A 17,002-nucleotide genomic window follows, 5' to 3' on the forward strand; every position below is an offset into this window, starting at 1 on the left:
GAGTCTTGCTTAGAGTCATTCCATGAGACATGGGTAGGTAGCCTCGCTTAGAGTCCGCCATTTTGAACCTATCAAGCACCTTATTGATATAAGTGCTTTGACTAAGTCCAATCATCCTTTTAGATCTATCTCTGTAAATCTTGATGCCCAATATGTACTGTGCTTCTCCTAGATCTTTCATCGAAAAACATTTCCCAAGCCAAATCTTGACAGAGTTCAACATAGGAATGTTATTTCCGATAAGTAATATGTCGTCGACATATAATACTAGGAAAGCAATTTTGCTCCCACTGACCTTCTTGTATACACAAGATTCGTCTGCGTTCTTGATGAAACCAAAGTCACTTACTGCTTCATCAAAACGTATATTCCAGCTCCTGGATGCCTGCTTCAATCCGTAGATTGACTTCTTTAGCTTGCATACCTTTTTAGCATTCTTTGGATCCTCAAAACCTTCAGGCTGTGTCATAAACACAGTTTCTGTTAAAACGCCGTTTAGGAAAGCAGTTTTGACATCCATCTGCCATATTTCGTAATCATAATATGCAGCGATTGCTAACATTATCCTAATAGACTTTAGCATTGCAACTGGTGAAAAGGTTTCATCGTAATCCACACCGTGGACTTGCCTGTAACCTTTTGCAACCAATCTAGCTTTGAAAACTTCAAGTTTCCCATCCTTGTCCTTTTTCAGTTTGAAAACCCATTTGCTTCCAATGGCTTGGTAGCCATCTGGCAAATCGACTAAATCCCATACTTGGTTTTCAGACATGGAGTCTAATTCAGATTGCATGGCTTCTTGCCATTGCTTGGAGCTAGGGCTCGTCATAGCTTGTTTGTAAGTCGCAGGTTCATCACTTTCAAGTAATAGAACGTCATAACTCTCGTTCGTCAAAATACCTAAGTACCTTTCCGGTTGAGATCTATATCTTTGCGATCTACGCGGGGTAACATTTCTAGATTGACCATGATTCTCACCAGATTCTTCTAAAGATCTCTGAGTTTCATCCTGAATGTCATCTTGAGCATTCTCTAGAGTTTGTTGTTCGACTCGAATTTCTTCGAGGTCTACTTTTCTCCCACTTGTAATTTTGGAAATGTGATCTTTCTCCAAAAAGACACCATCTCGAGCAACAAACACCTTGTTCTCAGATGTATTGTAGAAGTAATACCCCTTTGTTTCCTTCGGATAGCCCACAAGGATACATTTGTCAGATTTTGGATGAAGTTTGTCTGAAATTAATCGTTTGACGTATACTTCACATCCACAAATCTTAAGAAAAGACACATTCGGAGGCTTTCCAAACCATAACTCATATGGAGTCTTTTCGACAGCTTTAGACGGAGCTCTATTTATAGTGAGTGCAGCTGTATTTAGTGCATGTCCCCAAAATTCTAATGGAAGTTTGGCCTGACCCATCATTGACCTGACCATGTCTAGCAAGGTTCTGTTCCTCCGTTCCGACACACCGTTCCATTGTGGTGTTCCAGGAGGAGTCAATTCTAATAGAATTCCATATTCTTTCAGATGGTCATCAAATTCATAGCTCAGATATTCACCGCCTCTATCAGACCGCAGTGCCTTAATCTTCTTGCCTAATTGATTCTCTACTTCACTCTGAAATTCCTTGAATTTGTCAAAGGATTCAGACTTATGCTTCATTAGGTAGACATAACCATATCTACTGAAGTCATCAGTGAAAGTGATAAAGTAGCTGAAACCACCTCTAGCATTTGTACTCATTGGTCCACATACATCTGTATGGATTAAACCCAATAGTTCATTTGCTCTTTCTCCAACTTTAGAGAAAGGTTGCTTTGTCATTTTGCCAAGTAAACATGATTCGCATTTACCATAATCCTCTAAGTCAAATGGTTCTAGAATTCCTTCCTTTTGAAGTCTTTCTAAGCATTTCAAGTTTATATGGCCTAATCGACAATGCCACAGATAGGTGAGATCTGAATCATCCTTTTTGGCCTTTTTGGTATTTATGTTATATACTTGTTTGTCGTGATCTAATAAATAAAGTCCATTGACTAATCTAGCAGATCCATAAAACATCTCTTTAAAATAAAACGAACAACTATTGTCTTTTATTAAAAAGGAAAATCCCTTAGCATCCAAGCAAGAAACTGAAATGATGTTTTTAGTAAGACTTGGAACATGGAAACATTCTTCCAGTTCCAAAACTAGCCCGGAGGGCAACGACAAATAATAAGTTCCTACAGCTAATGCAGCAATCCGTGCTCCATTTCCCACTCGTAGGTCGACTTCACCCTTGCTTAACTTTCTACTTCTTCGTAGTCCCTGTGGATTGGAACATAAGTGTGAGCCACAACCTGTATCTAATACCCAAGAAGTTGAATTAGCAAGTATACAGTCTATAACGAAAATACCTGAAGATGGAACGACTGTTCCGTTCTTCTGATCTTCCTTTAGCTTCAAGCAATCTCTCTTCCAATGCCCCTTCTTCTTGCAGTAGAAGCATTCGGATTCAGAAGTGGGTTGATTGACCTTCCTCTTTACAGATTTGGCGCCAGTTTGCTTAGTTGGGCTGGCCTTGTTGCCACCTTTCTTAGCATTCCTCTTCTTTCCAGATTTCTTGAACTTGCCCCCACGCACCATAAGCACATCCTGCTTATCACTTTTGAGCGTCTTTTCAGCGGTCTTTAGCATACCGTGAAGCTCAGTGAGCGTTTTGTCCAGACTATTCATATTGTAGTTCAGTTTGAACTGATCATACCCACTATGAAGAGAATGGAGGATGGTGTCTATAGCCATTTCCTGAGAAAATTGCTGATCCAGCCGACTCATATTCTCAATGAGTCCAATCATTTTGAGAACATGTGGACTTACGGGCTCGCCTTTCTTAAGCTTGGTCTCAAGAATTTGCCTATGAGTCTCGAATCTTTCGACTCGAGCCAGATCTTGGAACATGTTCTTCAACTCACTGATGATTGTGAAAGCATCTGAGTTGATGAACGTTTTCTGCAGATCTGCACTCATGGTGGCGAGCATTAGACATTTCACATCCTTGTTGGCATCAATCCAACGATTGAGGGCTGCCTGAGTGACCCCGTCGCCTGTGGCTTCGAGCATCGCCTCTTCTAGGACATACTCCTTTCCTTCCTGCATAAGAACTATTTGCAAGTTCCTTTGTCAGTCAAGGAAGTTTTTCCCGTTCAACTTCTCCTTTTCGAGAATTGATCGAATGTTGAATGAATTGTTGTTTGCCATATTTAAAACTACAATTGAAAAGAATAAACAAATAAATAACCATTCACAGTTTCTCTTAATAAACTTAAATTCTAGCATACATGCATAATTCAATGTTTATTAAGCATTTTATTCAAGTTATGTGTTCCGGCAGGTGTGAATAAAATGATTCCAAGATCCTAAAATCATTGAAGAACTAAGCACAGTTTGTCGACTTAATCCTAAAACATCTTAGGTAAGCAAAAGCCTTTTGCTAATAGTCTAGAAACTATTCTTGGTTGATAGGTAGTCTAAGAACTTATTAGGTAAACCTATCGATTTTGCCACGACATAAAAGGACTCCTTACTTATATCGTTGAGTTTCACCAAAAGTAACATGTACTCACAATTATTTGTGTACCTTGCCCCTTTAGGACCAATAAGTAACACCTCGCTGAGCGAAAACTATTACTAGATTGATGTAAAGGATATCCAAGCAAGTGTATATTTTGGCATGGCACCTTATAACTCAATTTTTAAGTTTGGAACTTAAGGCTCTTACTATGTTGGTTAGATTTTAAGTGAACTAAAATCCTTAATCATGCAACATAATCAAGCCATAATCTCATGCATAATTAAGACATATTTAAATCAATAAATAACTTAAAGCATGCATAAGATAAATGTGATCTAGTATGGCCCGACTTCATCTTGAAGCTTTGACTTCAAAGTCCGTCTTGAAAATCTCCGTGGGAGGCACCATTTTCTTCAAATAGGATAAGCTATAATTAAAACTAATTACAACTATTTGATGGTACGCAGACCATATTTGAATTGAAAAATAACTTTGGTACTATAGACCAATTACATTCAAATTAATGGTACGCAGACCATATTTTCTATCCTATTTGGGCCATACTAGTCACTTCATAACCTGCAAAACAGTACATATACAATATATACCATTCACCCATTCATTAACATGAATGGCCCACATATCTGGTTAGTAAAACACATTATGCATCACATAAATATTTGCATCAATTAATCAAGGGCACCAATAATCTACCAATTATTCAGTCCTTATTAATTCTAATCTAGTTGTTTTAACCTTAAGGATTTGTAGACCTAATCAAGAGTTTATGACTAAAAGGGGCTCCCACCTAAACCAATAAATTCATATGCTTTACTAATTTTAAACATAAAAATGTATTTCTAGTCTAACCGGAAACATACAAATTTAATTAAAATTTAAAGCTCATATAAATTTATAATTGAATCCACAAAGTTTAATTTAATTTCAGTCGTATTTAAATTAATTCATGATTTTAATTTTAGTAAAATAATTAGAATAAATAAAATTTATTATAATTACAATATTCAAAATTAAAATCCAAGAAAATAATTTAAATTATTAATTTTAAAATTAAGTAAACTGAGAATTTCAAATTAAAATTTCAAAACGATCTAATCGTAACGCAAGAACCCCACGCAACGCACGCCCATGGGCCATACGCACACAGCCATCGCTGGCCATGTGCGCGCAGCCCATGCGCTGTGTCGCATTGCTGCTGCTCACCATCGCAAGGCATCACGCGAGCTGGTGCTCGCTGCGCGCGCCAGCGCTCGACGCACGAGCATGCTGCCACAGCCCATCGCTGGGCGCAGCGCTCGTCGCACGTCGCAACACGCACCCGCACGCCATCGCTGGGCGCAGCGCTCGTCGCACGCACAACAAGCACTCGCACGCCATCGCTGGGCGCAGCGCTCGTCGCACGCACAACAAGCACTCGCACGCCATCGCTGGGCGCAGCGCTCGTCGCACGCACAACTGCGCTCGCTGCACGCGAGCGATCGATGCTTGGCGCAGCACTCGTGGCACGCGAGCTTACGCTCGCTGCGCGCGAGGCTCCGCATGCTTGCGCGAGGTAGTGCACGCTGTGGCGCAGCTCGCTTGCTGCCCACACGCGACTGCTCGTGCCTTGCTCTCGCCCTCGCCCATTCGCCCATTGCACACAGCCCACGACACAAGGCAGGGCTGCTGCCTTGTGCTCGTGCACCATGGCCTTGCTCATTGCATTCGTGCCGCATGGGCGACGAGCTCCCTTGCTCGTCGTCACACGCCCGCACTATACAATACCCCTTAAGGGTAACACGTAGCGTCCATTGCTTTGTGCGTGCAAGTTATATGAGCGAATCGCGTAAAAATTTAAAATTTATATTCAAAATTAATGACAAATTAATAAATAATATTAATTTCATAATTTTAGGGCGAAAAATCAAAAATTTATTATTCAGTTGATTTCCGATTAACATGGATTCAAGTCTAGGTCATAAAAATTTAAAATTTAACATAAATTTACAATTTTTATGGTGGTTTTTAATCATAGGTATCTAATTAAATTATAACTAATTATGAAAATCAAATTAATTCTAAATTATTCCAATTTTCAACAAATTAATCATAATTACAAATTAGATTGCATAATTAACAAGGCTAGGCATTCAAACTTGTTAAACATATACAGTAGGTCAATCAAAAATTCAAGATTTATCAACAAGAATCGCAAATATTTAATTTAACATCTTAAATTTACGAAATTTTGCATTCGAAAAACTAAAACCTCCGAAAAGTCATAGTTAGGCTTCGAATTTGAGAATTCTGGGTTCGGCCGAAAAATACTATTACATGCGGAAATTTTAGAATGCCTTTTACATGCGGAATTGACACAAAAATCACTCGATTTGGATGAGTAACGAAGAAACTGCCGAAAAACTGCATACGTATAATTAAATAAACGCAATTTGCAATTAATTAACAATTACGAAAATTAATCACCCCTTTTAATTCTTGCAAATTTGTAATATTTAACCATGTTCATGCAATTTAGATTTTGAAAATAATAAGAGGCTCTGATACCACTGTTAGGTTATGATACATATGACAATTCATAAATCATGCGGAAAAATCATAAAGCCAGGAAAACATATTATTTACACATAATCATTTAGCATAGTTTAGATGCATACTCTTTGTTGCGTGCCTTCCCTAGCTGCGCCCGAATCGAACAAGAACAAGTCTTTAGGACTCCAAGTGTCGTCCCTCCTCCACAGCACGTCCGGATCCGCCTTAAGATTGACCAACTAGAATCGCCCTTAAGGTACTATTATTTTCGGCTAAAATGGGCAAGAGTTATGGCTGATTTTTCTGCTTAAAAATCCTAGCTTTGAATACTTGAAAAACTTATGTATAAATAATGACCCCTAGGCCCTTATTTATAGAGGTATGGAAAAGGAATTGTAATCCTACTAGGATGTGGATTTGTTAATTAGAAATTTATTAGGACTCTAAATAACAAAGCAATTCTAATAAGATTATGATTTTAATCTTCGCACGAATCCTAATAGAATTAGGATTTCGCTCACACGCATCGTACAAGCCGTGCACCCGCGCAGGCCTTGCGGCCCACGACAAGCGCGCAGCCCATGTGCGGTGCTGCGTGCGCGCGCGCGCCCTTGGCTGGGCCTGGCCTTGCGCTGGGCCTGGTCGAGGCGTGCATTGCGTGCGGCTCGCTGGGCGATGGCCTGGCTTCGTGCTGGGCCTTCGTCTAGCGGGCCTCGTCCGATGCTAATTCGTACGATACGCTTCCGATTAAATTCCCGATTCCGGAATTCATTTCCGATACGAACAACATTTAATATTTCCGATTCCGGAATTAATTTCCGTTTCGAACAAATATTTAATATTTCCGTTTCCGGAATTATTTTCCGATTCCGATAATATTTCCGTTTCTGACAATATTTCCGTTTCCGGCAATATTTTCGATTCCGGCAATATTTCCATTTCCGATAATATTTTCCGATACGTACCATGTTTCCGTTTCCGGCAACATCTACGACTTGGATAATATTTATATTTCCGATACGATCCATATTTCCGTTTCCGGCAATATCATCGTTTCCGGAGTATTCATTTCTTGCCTGTGACGATCTCAGCTCCCACTGAAACCAAGATCCGTCGATTCCGAATATCCATAGATGGAGTATTTAATGCTATTAAATACTTGATCCGTTTACGTACTATCTGTGTGACCCTACGGGTTCAGTCAAGAGTAAGCTGTGGATTAATATCATTAATTCCACTTGAACTGAAGCGGCCTCTAGCTAGGCATTCAGCTCACTTGATCTCACTGAATTATTAACTTGTTAATTAATACTGAACCGCATTTATTAGACTTAACATTGAATGCATACTTGGACCAAGGGCATTATTTCCTTCAGGTACAACAGACGATTTGCTCATTAAGCAATTCGTCCGTTCTCTCAAAGGGACTGCCTTTGATCGGTACACTGGTCTGCCCGCGCAATCCATTGGCAGTTGGGATCATATGGAGACAGAATTTTACAAAAGGTTCTTTAGCACTCAACGTGTAGTTAGCATGACAGAGCTAACGCAAACTGAACAACGGAAGGATGAGCCGGTCCTTGAGTACATCAACCGTTGGCGCGCGTTGAGTCTGGAATGCAAAGATCGTCTAACTGAAACTTCTGCTGTAGAAATGTGCATCAATGGAATGGACTTGGATCTTCTTTATATCTTACAGGGTATAAGGCCGAGATCATTTCAAGAGCTGGCAACGAGGGCTCATGATATGGAGATCTCCCTCAAAAACAAGAAAAAGGGGACTTCTTCGGAAGCAAAAAAGAGAAGAAGGAATACACTAAGGTTGAGGATCCTTTCAAGAGTCTGACTAAGGAGATTATGTCAGTAACTACTAGTTCAGCGCCTATCAAGATTTCTGGAAAGGCGAAGGAGGAACATAAAGCCTCATCTTCCAGGTTTTCCAAGAGCGACAAGCCTACCTTGAAAGAGTTGCAGGCTAAGAAATATCCCTTCCCAGACTCAGACTTGCCTGGCATGTTAGATGACTTGCTTAAAAACAAAGTCATAGAACTTCCTGAATCCAAGCGACCTGAACAAATGGGAAGAACTTCCGATCCTAAATACTGCCCATATCATAGGTTGGTGAGTCATCCTATCGAAATATGCATAACGCTTAAGGAGAAGATTATGCAACTTGCTAAAGATGGGAAGATTGTTCTTGATCTATATGAGGCGGTTACGACTAATCACGCTTCAGTAGTTTGTGAATCACTGCTACAGGCTCAAACCCTACAATTTGGAAGTTTCGAGCCAGTAATTGTTTACGTGATCAGACCAGCAGTTCAACATGATGATATGTTGCCAGTTGAACACGAGAAGGATGACGAAGGGTGGACAGTCGTCACAAGGAAGAGGCCAAGAAAACAAGTACACTGGCCACAACCGCAACCCCCTCGTCACAAGAAGAAACAACAAAAGAAAAAGAGCGTCAAGCGCTCGGAAGGAAAAAAGAAGTTTAGGCGTGCTAACAAACAGACTGTGCTCCCTATCGATATGCTTGAACAGGAGCCTTTGGATCCTGTAACTTTGGAAGAATTTTTTCCAAAAGATTACTTTCCTGCAGTGACTGTCAATAAAGTCTCATTCATTAAGGGTGAGGAGGAACTAGTCGGTGAAGAGGCGACGTCCATAAAATTGACCTCACCACATTCTGAACCAGTGGTAGACTCAAAAGTTGCCGCTATCTTAGCAGCGTTGCCATCATGTATGGGCTGGAAGCAAATTTTCCATTTGCCTAAGGAAATGTGTCTACAGGTGGCCCTTGCCCTCCAACACCCGGAATTGTATGTTGACAAGGTAAAGGATGTTGGGGAGCTTGCAGAAAATTCGGCCAAATGTTTGTCCTGTAATACAGCTTTAGCCTTTACAGATGATGATTTGCTCATGGGGTCAAAGCCCCACAATCGACCTTTGTTTGTGTCTGGCTATATTCGTGAACAAAAAGTTGGTCGTATCTTGGTCGATGGTGGATCCGCTGTCAACATCATGCCAAAATCCACAATGATTGATTTAGGGATAAAAACAAACAAATTGTCAACCAGTCGGATCGTCATTCAAGGATTTAACCTTGACAGCTAGAGGGCAATAGACATAATACGCCTCGAACTCACCATGGGGGAGTTGACATCATCTACCCTTTTCCACGTGATTGACACAAAAACGTCTTACAAGATGTTACTTGGACGCCCTTGGCTTCATGAAAATGGTGTCGTCGCTTCGACCCTCCACCAATGTCTCAAATACTATCGTGGAGGTGAAAAGAAAATCAATGGGGATGTCAAACCTTTCGCCAAGGCCGATTCCTACTTCGCTGACGCCAAATTTTTTTGAAGATGAAGGAGCGTCAAGTGAGATACTGCCATCTCAAATCCTATCTACAGGCAAGAAGGATGATAAGAAGAAAGTTGATTCATCCTTAATCCCTAAGGTGCCGCCAATTCAGAGGAAAGAACTTCAGAAGGAAAAGGTGACTAAAGAGTTTGTCACTCAACCCATCCAAAAGGCAAAAGCATTGTCGACCGCCCCTATCTTGCGGTACATCCCAAGGTCGCAACGCTAAGAAGGAGAATCACCATTTGCGGAATGCCAGGACTCTAAAATTGAGGGAAAGGTGGAGAAGAAAGTTGATGAAGTCGCTCTCCAAGACTTGAAGAGTAAAACAACCTTTCCCCTGGCTAGGGGTAAGAAGAATAAAATCATCAAGTCGCCTACAGTTGAAGAACCTTCAGGAGTCAAGGAGGTAAATAAATAAAAGTTTGACCCGAATGCATATAAGCTCCTGGCAAAGTCGGGATGTGATTTTGAAAACCCAACACCTATGGGTAAAGTCATTGATGCTAAACCTCATGGTCTCAATGACACACAAAAGAAACTTCTGGAGTATGGTGACGGGTTTCAAGAATCCAAGACGGGGGTAGGATTTAAACGCCCTACACCAGTCAAAATCTCGATATGGAGAAAAGTGAACACCTCATCTTCACAGTATATAACTGCAGAAGAGGTTGAAGAAAGTAAAGTTGAAAGTGATGGTCGGCCAGAGAAGACTTCGGTTTTTGATCGACTGCGTCCGCCTGCAACTAGGAACCAGTCATCTGTGTTTGACAGGCTTGGTGAACATGATAGTGTGAGGAAGATATCATCAAGTCCTCAGACAAAGAGGAAAGGATCCGTCTTTAGTGGTGTCGGCGCGTCATCCATGCTTGACGATCAACCAAGACGTTTGGCACTTAGCCGCATCAGGAAGAGAAATGATGATGCAAGAAAAAATGATGACACAAGGGAAAGTGATGTCGCAAGAAGTGTGGTTCCCTCTCGCATGAAACGTACTCAAGACATAGACATCACCGAACAACAACCTCTTAAAGCAAGGGTTCGTACTGTGGTGTTTACCAATCAGGAGAAGTCATCTGATAATTTTGCGGAGGACGACCGAGAGTTTGTTTCCTCTAATCATGTGACAGCGCAAGAAGTCTCAAATTCTGACGAAGAAATAGAGACCGAGGTGGCTCCCAAAATACTTGAAGATGTGGGGCAGACGAGTGTTGACGAACTATAAGAGTTAAACCTTGGAACTCTTGAAGAACCACGTCCTGTGTATGTTAGCTCTCTTCTCACTCAAGAGGAAGAACATGAGTATGTTGAATTACTATCAGAATTTAAAGACGTCTTTGCTTGGAGCTATAAATAAATGCCTGGTCTAGACCCGAGAATCGCTGTCCATCGCTTGGCGATAAAAAAGGGTGGTAGTCTAAAGAAACAATCTCAAAGACGTTTCAGATCGGAGTTGATCCCCGAAATTGAATCTGAGGTAAACAAACTTATAGGTGCAGAATTTATTCGTGAAGTCAAATATCCCACATGGATAACAAATGTAGTCCCTGTGAGAAAGAAAAATGGACAATTACGGATTTGTGTGAACTTTCGTGACGTGAATGAAGCATGCCCGAAAGACGATTTCCCGCTACCAGTCACGGAAATAATGATAGATGCTACGACTGGTCATGAAGCATTGTCTTTCATGGACTGTATAGCCGGATACAATCAAATCCGCATGGCTCCCGGAGATCAAGAAGCAACAGCGTTCCGCACACCGAAAGGGATATTTTGCTATAAAGTCATGCCCTTTGGATTGAAGAACGCAGGAGCCACATATCAACGTGCGATGCAGAAAATTTTTGAAGACATGATGCACAAGATAGTGGAATGCTACGTTGATGACTTAGTAGTCAAGTCCAAAAAGAGGGAGAGTCATTTGTCCGATCTCCGCAAAGTCTTTGAAAGATTACGAAAATGTCAACTAAAAATGAATCCCCTTAAATGCGCATTCGGTGTCACATCTGGAAAATTTCTAGGTTTCATTGTCATGCATAGGGGTATCGAAATTGATCAGACAAAGATTAAGGCAATCCAAGAGATGCCCGAACCTCGAAAACTTAAAGAACTTCGTGGCCTTCAAGGGCGTTTGGCATACATTCGAAGGTTCATCTCCAACCTTGCTGGAAGACGTCACCCATTCAGCCATCTCATGAAAAAGGATACTCCATTTAATTGGGATGACTTGTGTCGAAAGGCATTCGAAAGCATAAAAAAGTATTTGTCTTCTCCACCAGTGTTGGGGGCACCAATCAAAGGAAAACCTCTTATCCTTTACATTGCTGCACAAGAGCGGTCGTTGGGGGCAATGTGCGCTCAAGAAATAGAGGATCGCAAAGAGACGACTCTTTACTACTTGAGTCGGACGTTGGTGGGTGCTGAATTGAACTACTCACCCATTGAAAAAATTTGTCTTGCTTTGGTTTTTGCCATCCAAAAGTTAAAGCATTACATGCAGGCTCATACAGTCTATATCATCTCAAAAGCTGGCCCAATCAAGTATATCCTTTCAAGACCAGTTCTCTCAGGACGACTTGCTAAATGGGTTGTACTCATCAAACAGTATGACATTGTGTTCGTGCCGCAAAAATCTGTGAAAGGTCAAGCAATAGCAGATTTCTTTGCAGATCATCCAGTGCCACCTAAATGGGAGCTTTCTGTTGATTTTCCTGGGGAGGATGTGTTCTATATTGACGTACTCCCACCTTGGGAAATGTATTTTGACGGGGCTGCTCGTCAAGATGGCGCTGGAGCTGGAGTTGTCTTTTTGTCTCCAGAAAAGCATGTTCTGACTTACTCGTTTGTGTTAACTCAGTTATGCTCAAATAATATGGCCGAATACCAAGCCCTCATTCTAGGCCTCCAAATGGCCGTGGGACTTGGATTAAAGGACTTGGATATTTATGGAGACTCACAACTAGTGATAAGCCAACTCTTAGGAGAATACGAAGTCAAGAAAGAGGATCTAATTCCTCATCACAGACATGCAACAAAATTGCTTGAGAAGCTTGACACTGTTAAGTTAAATCATGTTCCAAGGAGTGCCAACAAAATGGCTGACGCACTTGCAGGGCTTGCAGCCACTTTGGCACTAGGGGCAGAAGAAACCATGTCAGTACGTGTTTGTAACCGTTGGGTCGTTGCGCCAGACATAGACGAAATTGAAGATGAGGAATATGAGGAAGTCGACATGATCACTGTTCATCAAATTGACCAAGAAGATTGGCGTCAACCAATTGTCGACTATCTAAGTCATCAAAAATTGCCTAGTGACCCAAGGCATAGAATGGAGATTCGTCGTCGAGCCCCTCGATTTATACTTTTTAATGGAACTTTGTTTCGACTATCTTTTAACGACTCATGGTCGAGATGCATCGGAGACGAGGAAACAATGAAAGCCATGGAAGAGGCTCACGCTGGAATTTGTGGTGCACATCAATCAGGTCCTAAGTTGTATGATTGCCTTAAAATAATGGGCTATTATTGGCCAACAATGGTGCAAGATAGCATGGACTACGTGAAGAAATGTGAAGCTTGTCAGTTTCATGCTAATTTCATCCACCAACCTCCAGAACCCTTGCACCCTACGGTCTCGTCTTGGCCTTTTGAAGCATGGGGACTTGACGTTGTTGGTCCAATTACACCAAAGTCGTCTGCGGGTCAAGCATATATCTTAGCAGCAACTGATTATTTCTCTAAGTGGGCGGAGGCCGTCCCTCTCCGCGAGGCCAAGAAAGAAAATGTCGTCGACTTCATTCGTACCCACATCATTTACAGGTACGGTATACCTTGACAGATCATCACTGACAATGGGAAGCCATTCTTCAAAACATTGATGACAAGTCTTTGTGAGAAGTTTAAATTCACGCAACATAAGTCGTCCATGTACAACGCTCCTGCAAATGGCCTAGCGGAAGCCTTCAATAAAACACTTTGTAAATTATTGAGCAAAGTTGTTTCAAAATCGAAACGCGACTGGCATGAAAGGATAGGGGAAGCTCTTTGGGCTTACAGGACGTCATACAAAACAGCAACACAGTCAACCCCATATGCTTTGGTGTATGGTGTCGAATCTATTTTGCCTTTGGAACTTCAAATTCCATCATTGCGAGTAGCTATTCAAGAAGGGTTGGCTAATGATGATAATGACAAACTTCGTCTAGCAGAGTTAGAGGCACTTGACGAGAAAAGACTGCAGGCACAACAGAAATCGGAATGCTATCAGGCTCGTCTGTCACGCGCATTCAACAAGAAAGTTCGACCTCGCTCTTTTCAAGTGGGGCACATAGTTCTAGCAGTGAGACGACCTATCATTACTTCACGTAAGACTGGAAGTAAATTCACTTCAAAATGGGATGGTCCATATGTTGTGCAAGAGGTATACACTAATGGGGCATACAAAATCGTTGACGCGGAAGGACTACGAGTGGGGCCTATCAACGGCAAGTTTCTAAAGCGGTACTACTCATGAAAATTGAAATCTTTGTAAACTCCTAAGTAAGAGGATAAACTGCTCACTCAAAAAAAAAATGTTTGTTGAACTACGTTGGCTTGATCTTGCAAGGTAATTTATCAATTATTTTGCAAGTACGTAGGCAGCTTGAGTAAAAAAAAAAAAACTATTCAAGTGCAGCCACACCAAAAAAAAATCACAAACATTGCTACACTCCTGGCCCGCAAGAGTCTAAACTGTGAACGGAAAAATAATTATTCATTACTACACTCCTGGCCCGTAAGAGTATAAAATGTGAACGGCTAAATAAATAAACAAAAAAATTCATATGATGAATAAAAAACAAAACTAACTGAAAGGCATAATGTTCGTACAAAAAGAGGGTCCTGTACCCCCCAAACGGCGCCAATGAAGGACGAATGGTTAACCAAGTACCAGACTTAGGATCATTTTCCTCCTCATCAGTAATGCATAAGTAGTTGTGCCTTTTATCATGAATTTCCTTGATATGCACCATGCTCGCGGATCTAACAAAAAAAAGAGGTAAAAGTAGTTAAATAACATGACAAAAGGGGGCAAAGGAAGAATTGTAACAACATTTGTTAATGTTTATCGCAAACTCAAAGGAGAAGAACTGTCATAAATAAGATGTCAAGTTCACTGAACAAGCCATGTGACTTAACATCCCCGATAGGTTCATCCGGAATGACCTGGTGACCTATCGTGACAATATCATCGCCGTTGTCTCCTCGCAAACATAAGAAAAGAATTGCCATAAATAAGATGTCAAGTTCACTGAACAAGCCATGTGACTTAACATCCCCGATAGGTTCATCCGGAACGGCCTGGTGACCTATCGTGACAGTACCATCGCCGTTTGTCTCCTCATAAATTCAAAAGAGGACCGTCATAAAAGATGATGAGTTCACCGGATAAGCCAGGTGATTTAACATCCCCGATAGGTTCATCCGGAACGGCCTGGTGACCTATCGTGACAGTACCATCGCCGTTTGTCTCCTCATAAACTCAAAAGGGGACCGTCATAAAAGATGCTAAGTTCACCGGACAAGCCAGGTGACTTAACATCCCGATAGGTTCATCCGTAACGACCTGGTGACCTATCGTGACGGTACCGTTGTCATGCATTTCGCTTGCAAGATATCTCAAAAAAAAGTATACACAACAAAAAAGCATGGGAATAAAAAAATTGTTGGGAAAGTGCAAACACAAGTAATTACCTCAATAGTCTAGAGCTCGTTATGTTGTTTTCACGGCAGCTCCAATAACAAAGAAAAATGTCGTACTGTTTCAAACTAGTAATTCAGTATTATGGGTGAATTTTCTTTTTCTATTGCAAACAAGACCGGAGTTGACTTACGAGTAAAAAAATGAGAGGCCGGCACCAAAAAAAAATTCACGTGTTAAAAAAAGGAAATTAAAATTATGGAGTACCAATTTACAACAGGTCACGGGAAAAGAAAAAAAAGACTTTTATGTTCATTACTCTATTAGTCCATTATCATCAATATCAGAGCAAGCTTCATGAAGTAATCAAGAGTAACAGTGTATATGTATACGCAAGTTCCAAAGATAAACAAAAGCATTAAGAACAAACAAACAAAAAAAAACAAATCAGGAACTTATACTCTATGCGAGAAGTCGAATAGGTTCAGGGACTCAGAAAAGCGAATAAGAGCATAAGATGGATACTTTCGAGATTCATGGAAATCGCAAAAAAAAAAAAAGAAAAAAAAAAGAAGGTATGTTTAATATACCTTCGAGATTGAAGAGGCTCAAGAGGTGTTGACAGTGATGCTCCTCAATACTACTCAAAGATAGCTCCGTTTCCGGTCTGTGTACGATCTATAAACGAATGAGGAGGTATTGGAAAGTTAATATTATCATTAGCCACTAGAGTATTTATACAAATACATTAGGTTTACAGTAGTTATTAACAACCTATGAAAAGATAGATACAAAAGGCAGTTATGCTAACTAAGAGATAAATACGGAAGATATTAACACAGTGATAAATACTAGAGTTAACAAACATTGACTTGACTTAGTCATCTCTATCACGATCAAGTAGCTAGAACAACAAGGAAGATCAGCAGATTCTAGCAACCCCGAATCTTATTCCTTCTCTGGTCGAGGTCTGAAATCTTCAATCAAGATAACAAGAGTCGTTCTTTATGGTAAAAGAAATAATAAGCCTAAGGATATTTCTTATATGTTGCGGCACCAAGACCCTATACGGTGCTTGATTATTTGTGCTGGAATACAATTCTTTGGTATATCAAATTCTATTGCCATACGGAGTGTTAGATATTAAAAAAAAAGGGTTAAGTCTTAACTTCAACCTATGTTTCTCAATTGATATTCACAGGAAGTAATAAGACATGGGGTGTGATATAGTTTGTCAAATTATTGTCTACGTGATCAAGTTAAATAATTTGTTATGCTACTCATTACGTCGACATTAGACTAGAGTGTCTAACAATAACTCTCCGACTTCCCAGTCAAACTCAAATGGTTCGAGACCCCGTCACACTTAAACACTTCAAGTCGTGTCTGTGACATGGTCTCGAGGGGGCAATTTGTAGGCACTGAAAATTTGTTAGTGTATTACAGTTAAATTAAATTAATTAATTTGGACCGAAATCATATTCTAATCCATATTAATTATTTAAGCCCACCTAAATTAAATACACGAATCAATCGAATACAATTTGGGTCATAAACATTTGGGCTAGTTCGTATTGTTAGCCCAACTAAACAAATCAAGTGGACCAGGTTAAAGACTATCAAGTCACAAAATGGGCCCAAGCCCAAACCTATAAAGTCCAGTAAAGGAGTCTCCATCTCCTATAAATATTACTCTTCTACTTCAGTAGCGGGGATCAGAAATTCATTATTCTCAAGAGCTCATATAATTTTCTTGGAATTCTCTCTGAAAAGTAGTCAACAAGCACATCAAATTCGTGCCGACTGTTCAGATACACTCAAACACATTCGAACGATACTAAAGCTTTATAAG

At 40.6% G+C, this 17,002-nt stretch overlaps 1 protein-coding gene and 1 long non-coding RNA gene across 2 annotated transcripts; one reads left to right on the top strand and one right to left on the bottom strand.

The window, feature by feature from the left end:
* The first annotated feature begins 10,827 nt into the window (after window positions 1-10,827).
* On the top strand, window positions 10,828-13,305 carry LOC130464788 (uncharacterized). The gene has a single exon (XM_056834010.1). It carries the CDS (start codon window positions 10,828-10,830, stop codon window positions 13,303-13,305), a length of 2,478 nt encoding a protein of 825 aa, XP_056689988.1.
* Window positions 13,306-13,698: 393 nt separating this feature from the next.
* LOC130464794 (uncharacterized) lies at window positions 13,699-16,319 on the bottom strand. The gene is made up of 3 exons (XR_008925130.1): window positions 15,741-16,319; window positions 15,204-15,268; window positions 13,699-14,492 (listed from the first exon to the last, which is right to left on the bottom strand). It is a non-coding gene; the product is annotated as an uncharacterized lncRNA (long non-coding RNA).
* Between the last annotated feature and the right edge of the window lie 683 nt (window positions 16,320-17,002).

The sequence above is a fragment of the Spinacia oleracea genome, unplaced genomic scaffold, assembly GCF_020520425.1.
Source record: "Spinacia oleracea cultivar Varoflay unplaced genomic scaffold, BTI_SOV_V1 SOVchr0_001, whole genome shotgun sequence".
NCBI lineage: Eukaryota > Viridiplantae > Streptophyta > Magnoliopsida > Caryophyllales > Amaranthaceae > Spinacia > Spinacia oleracea.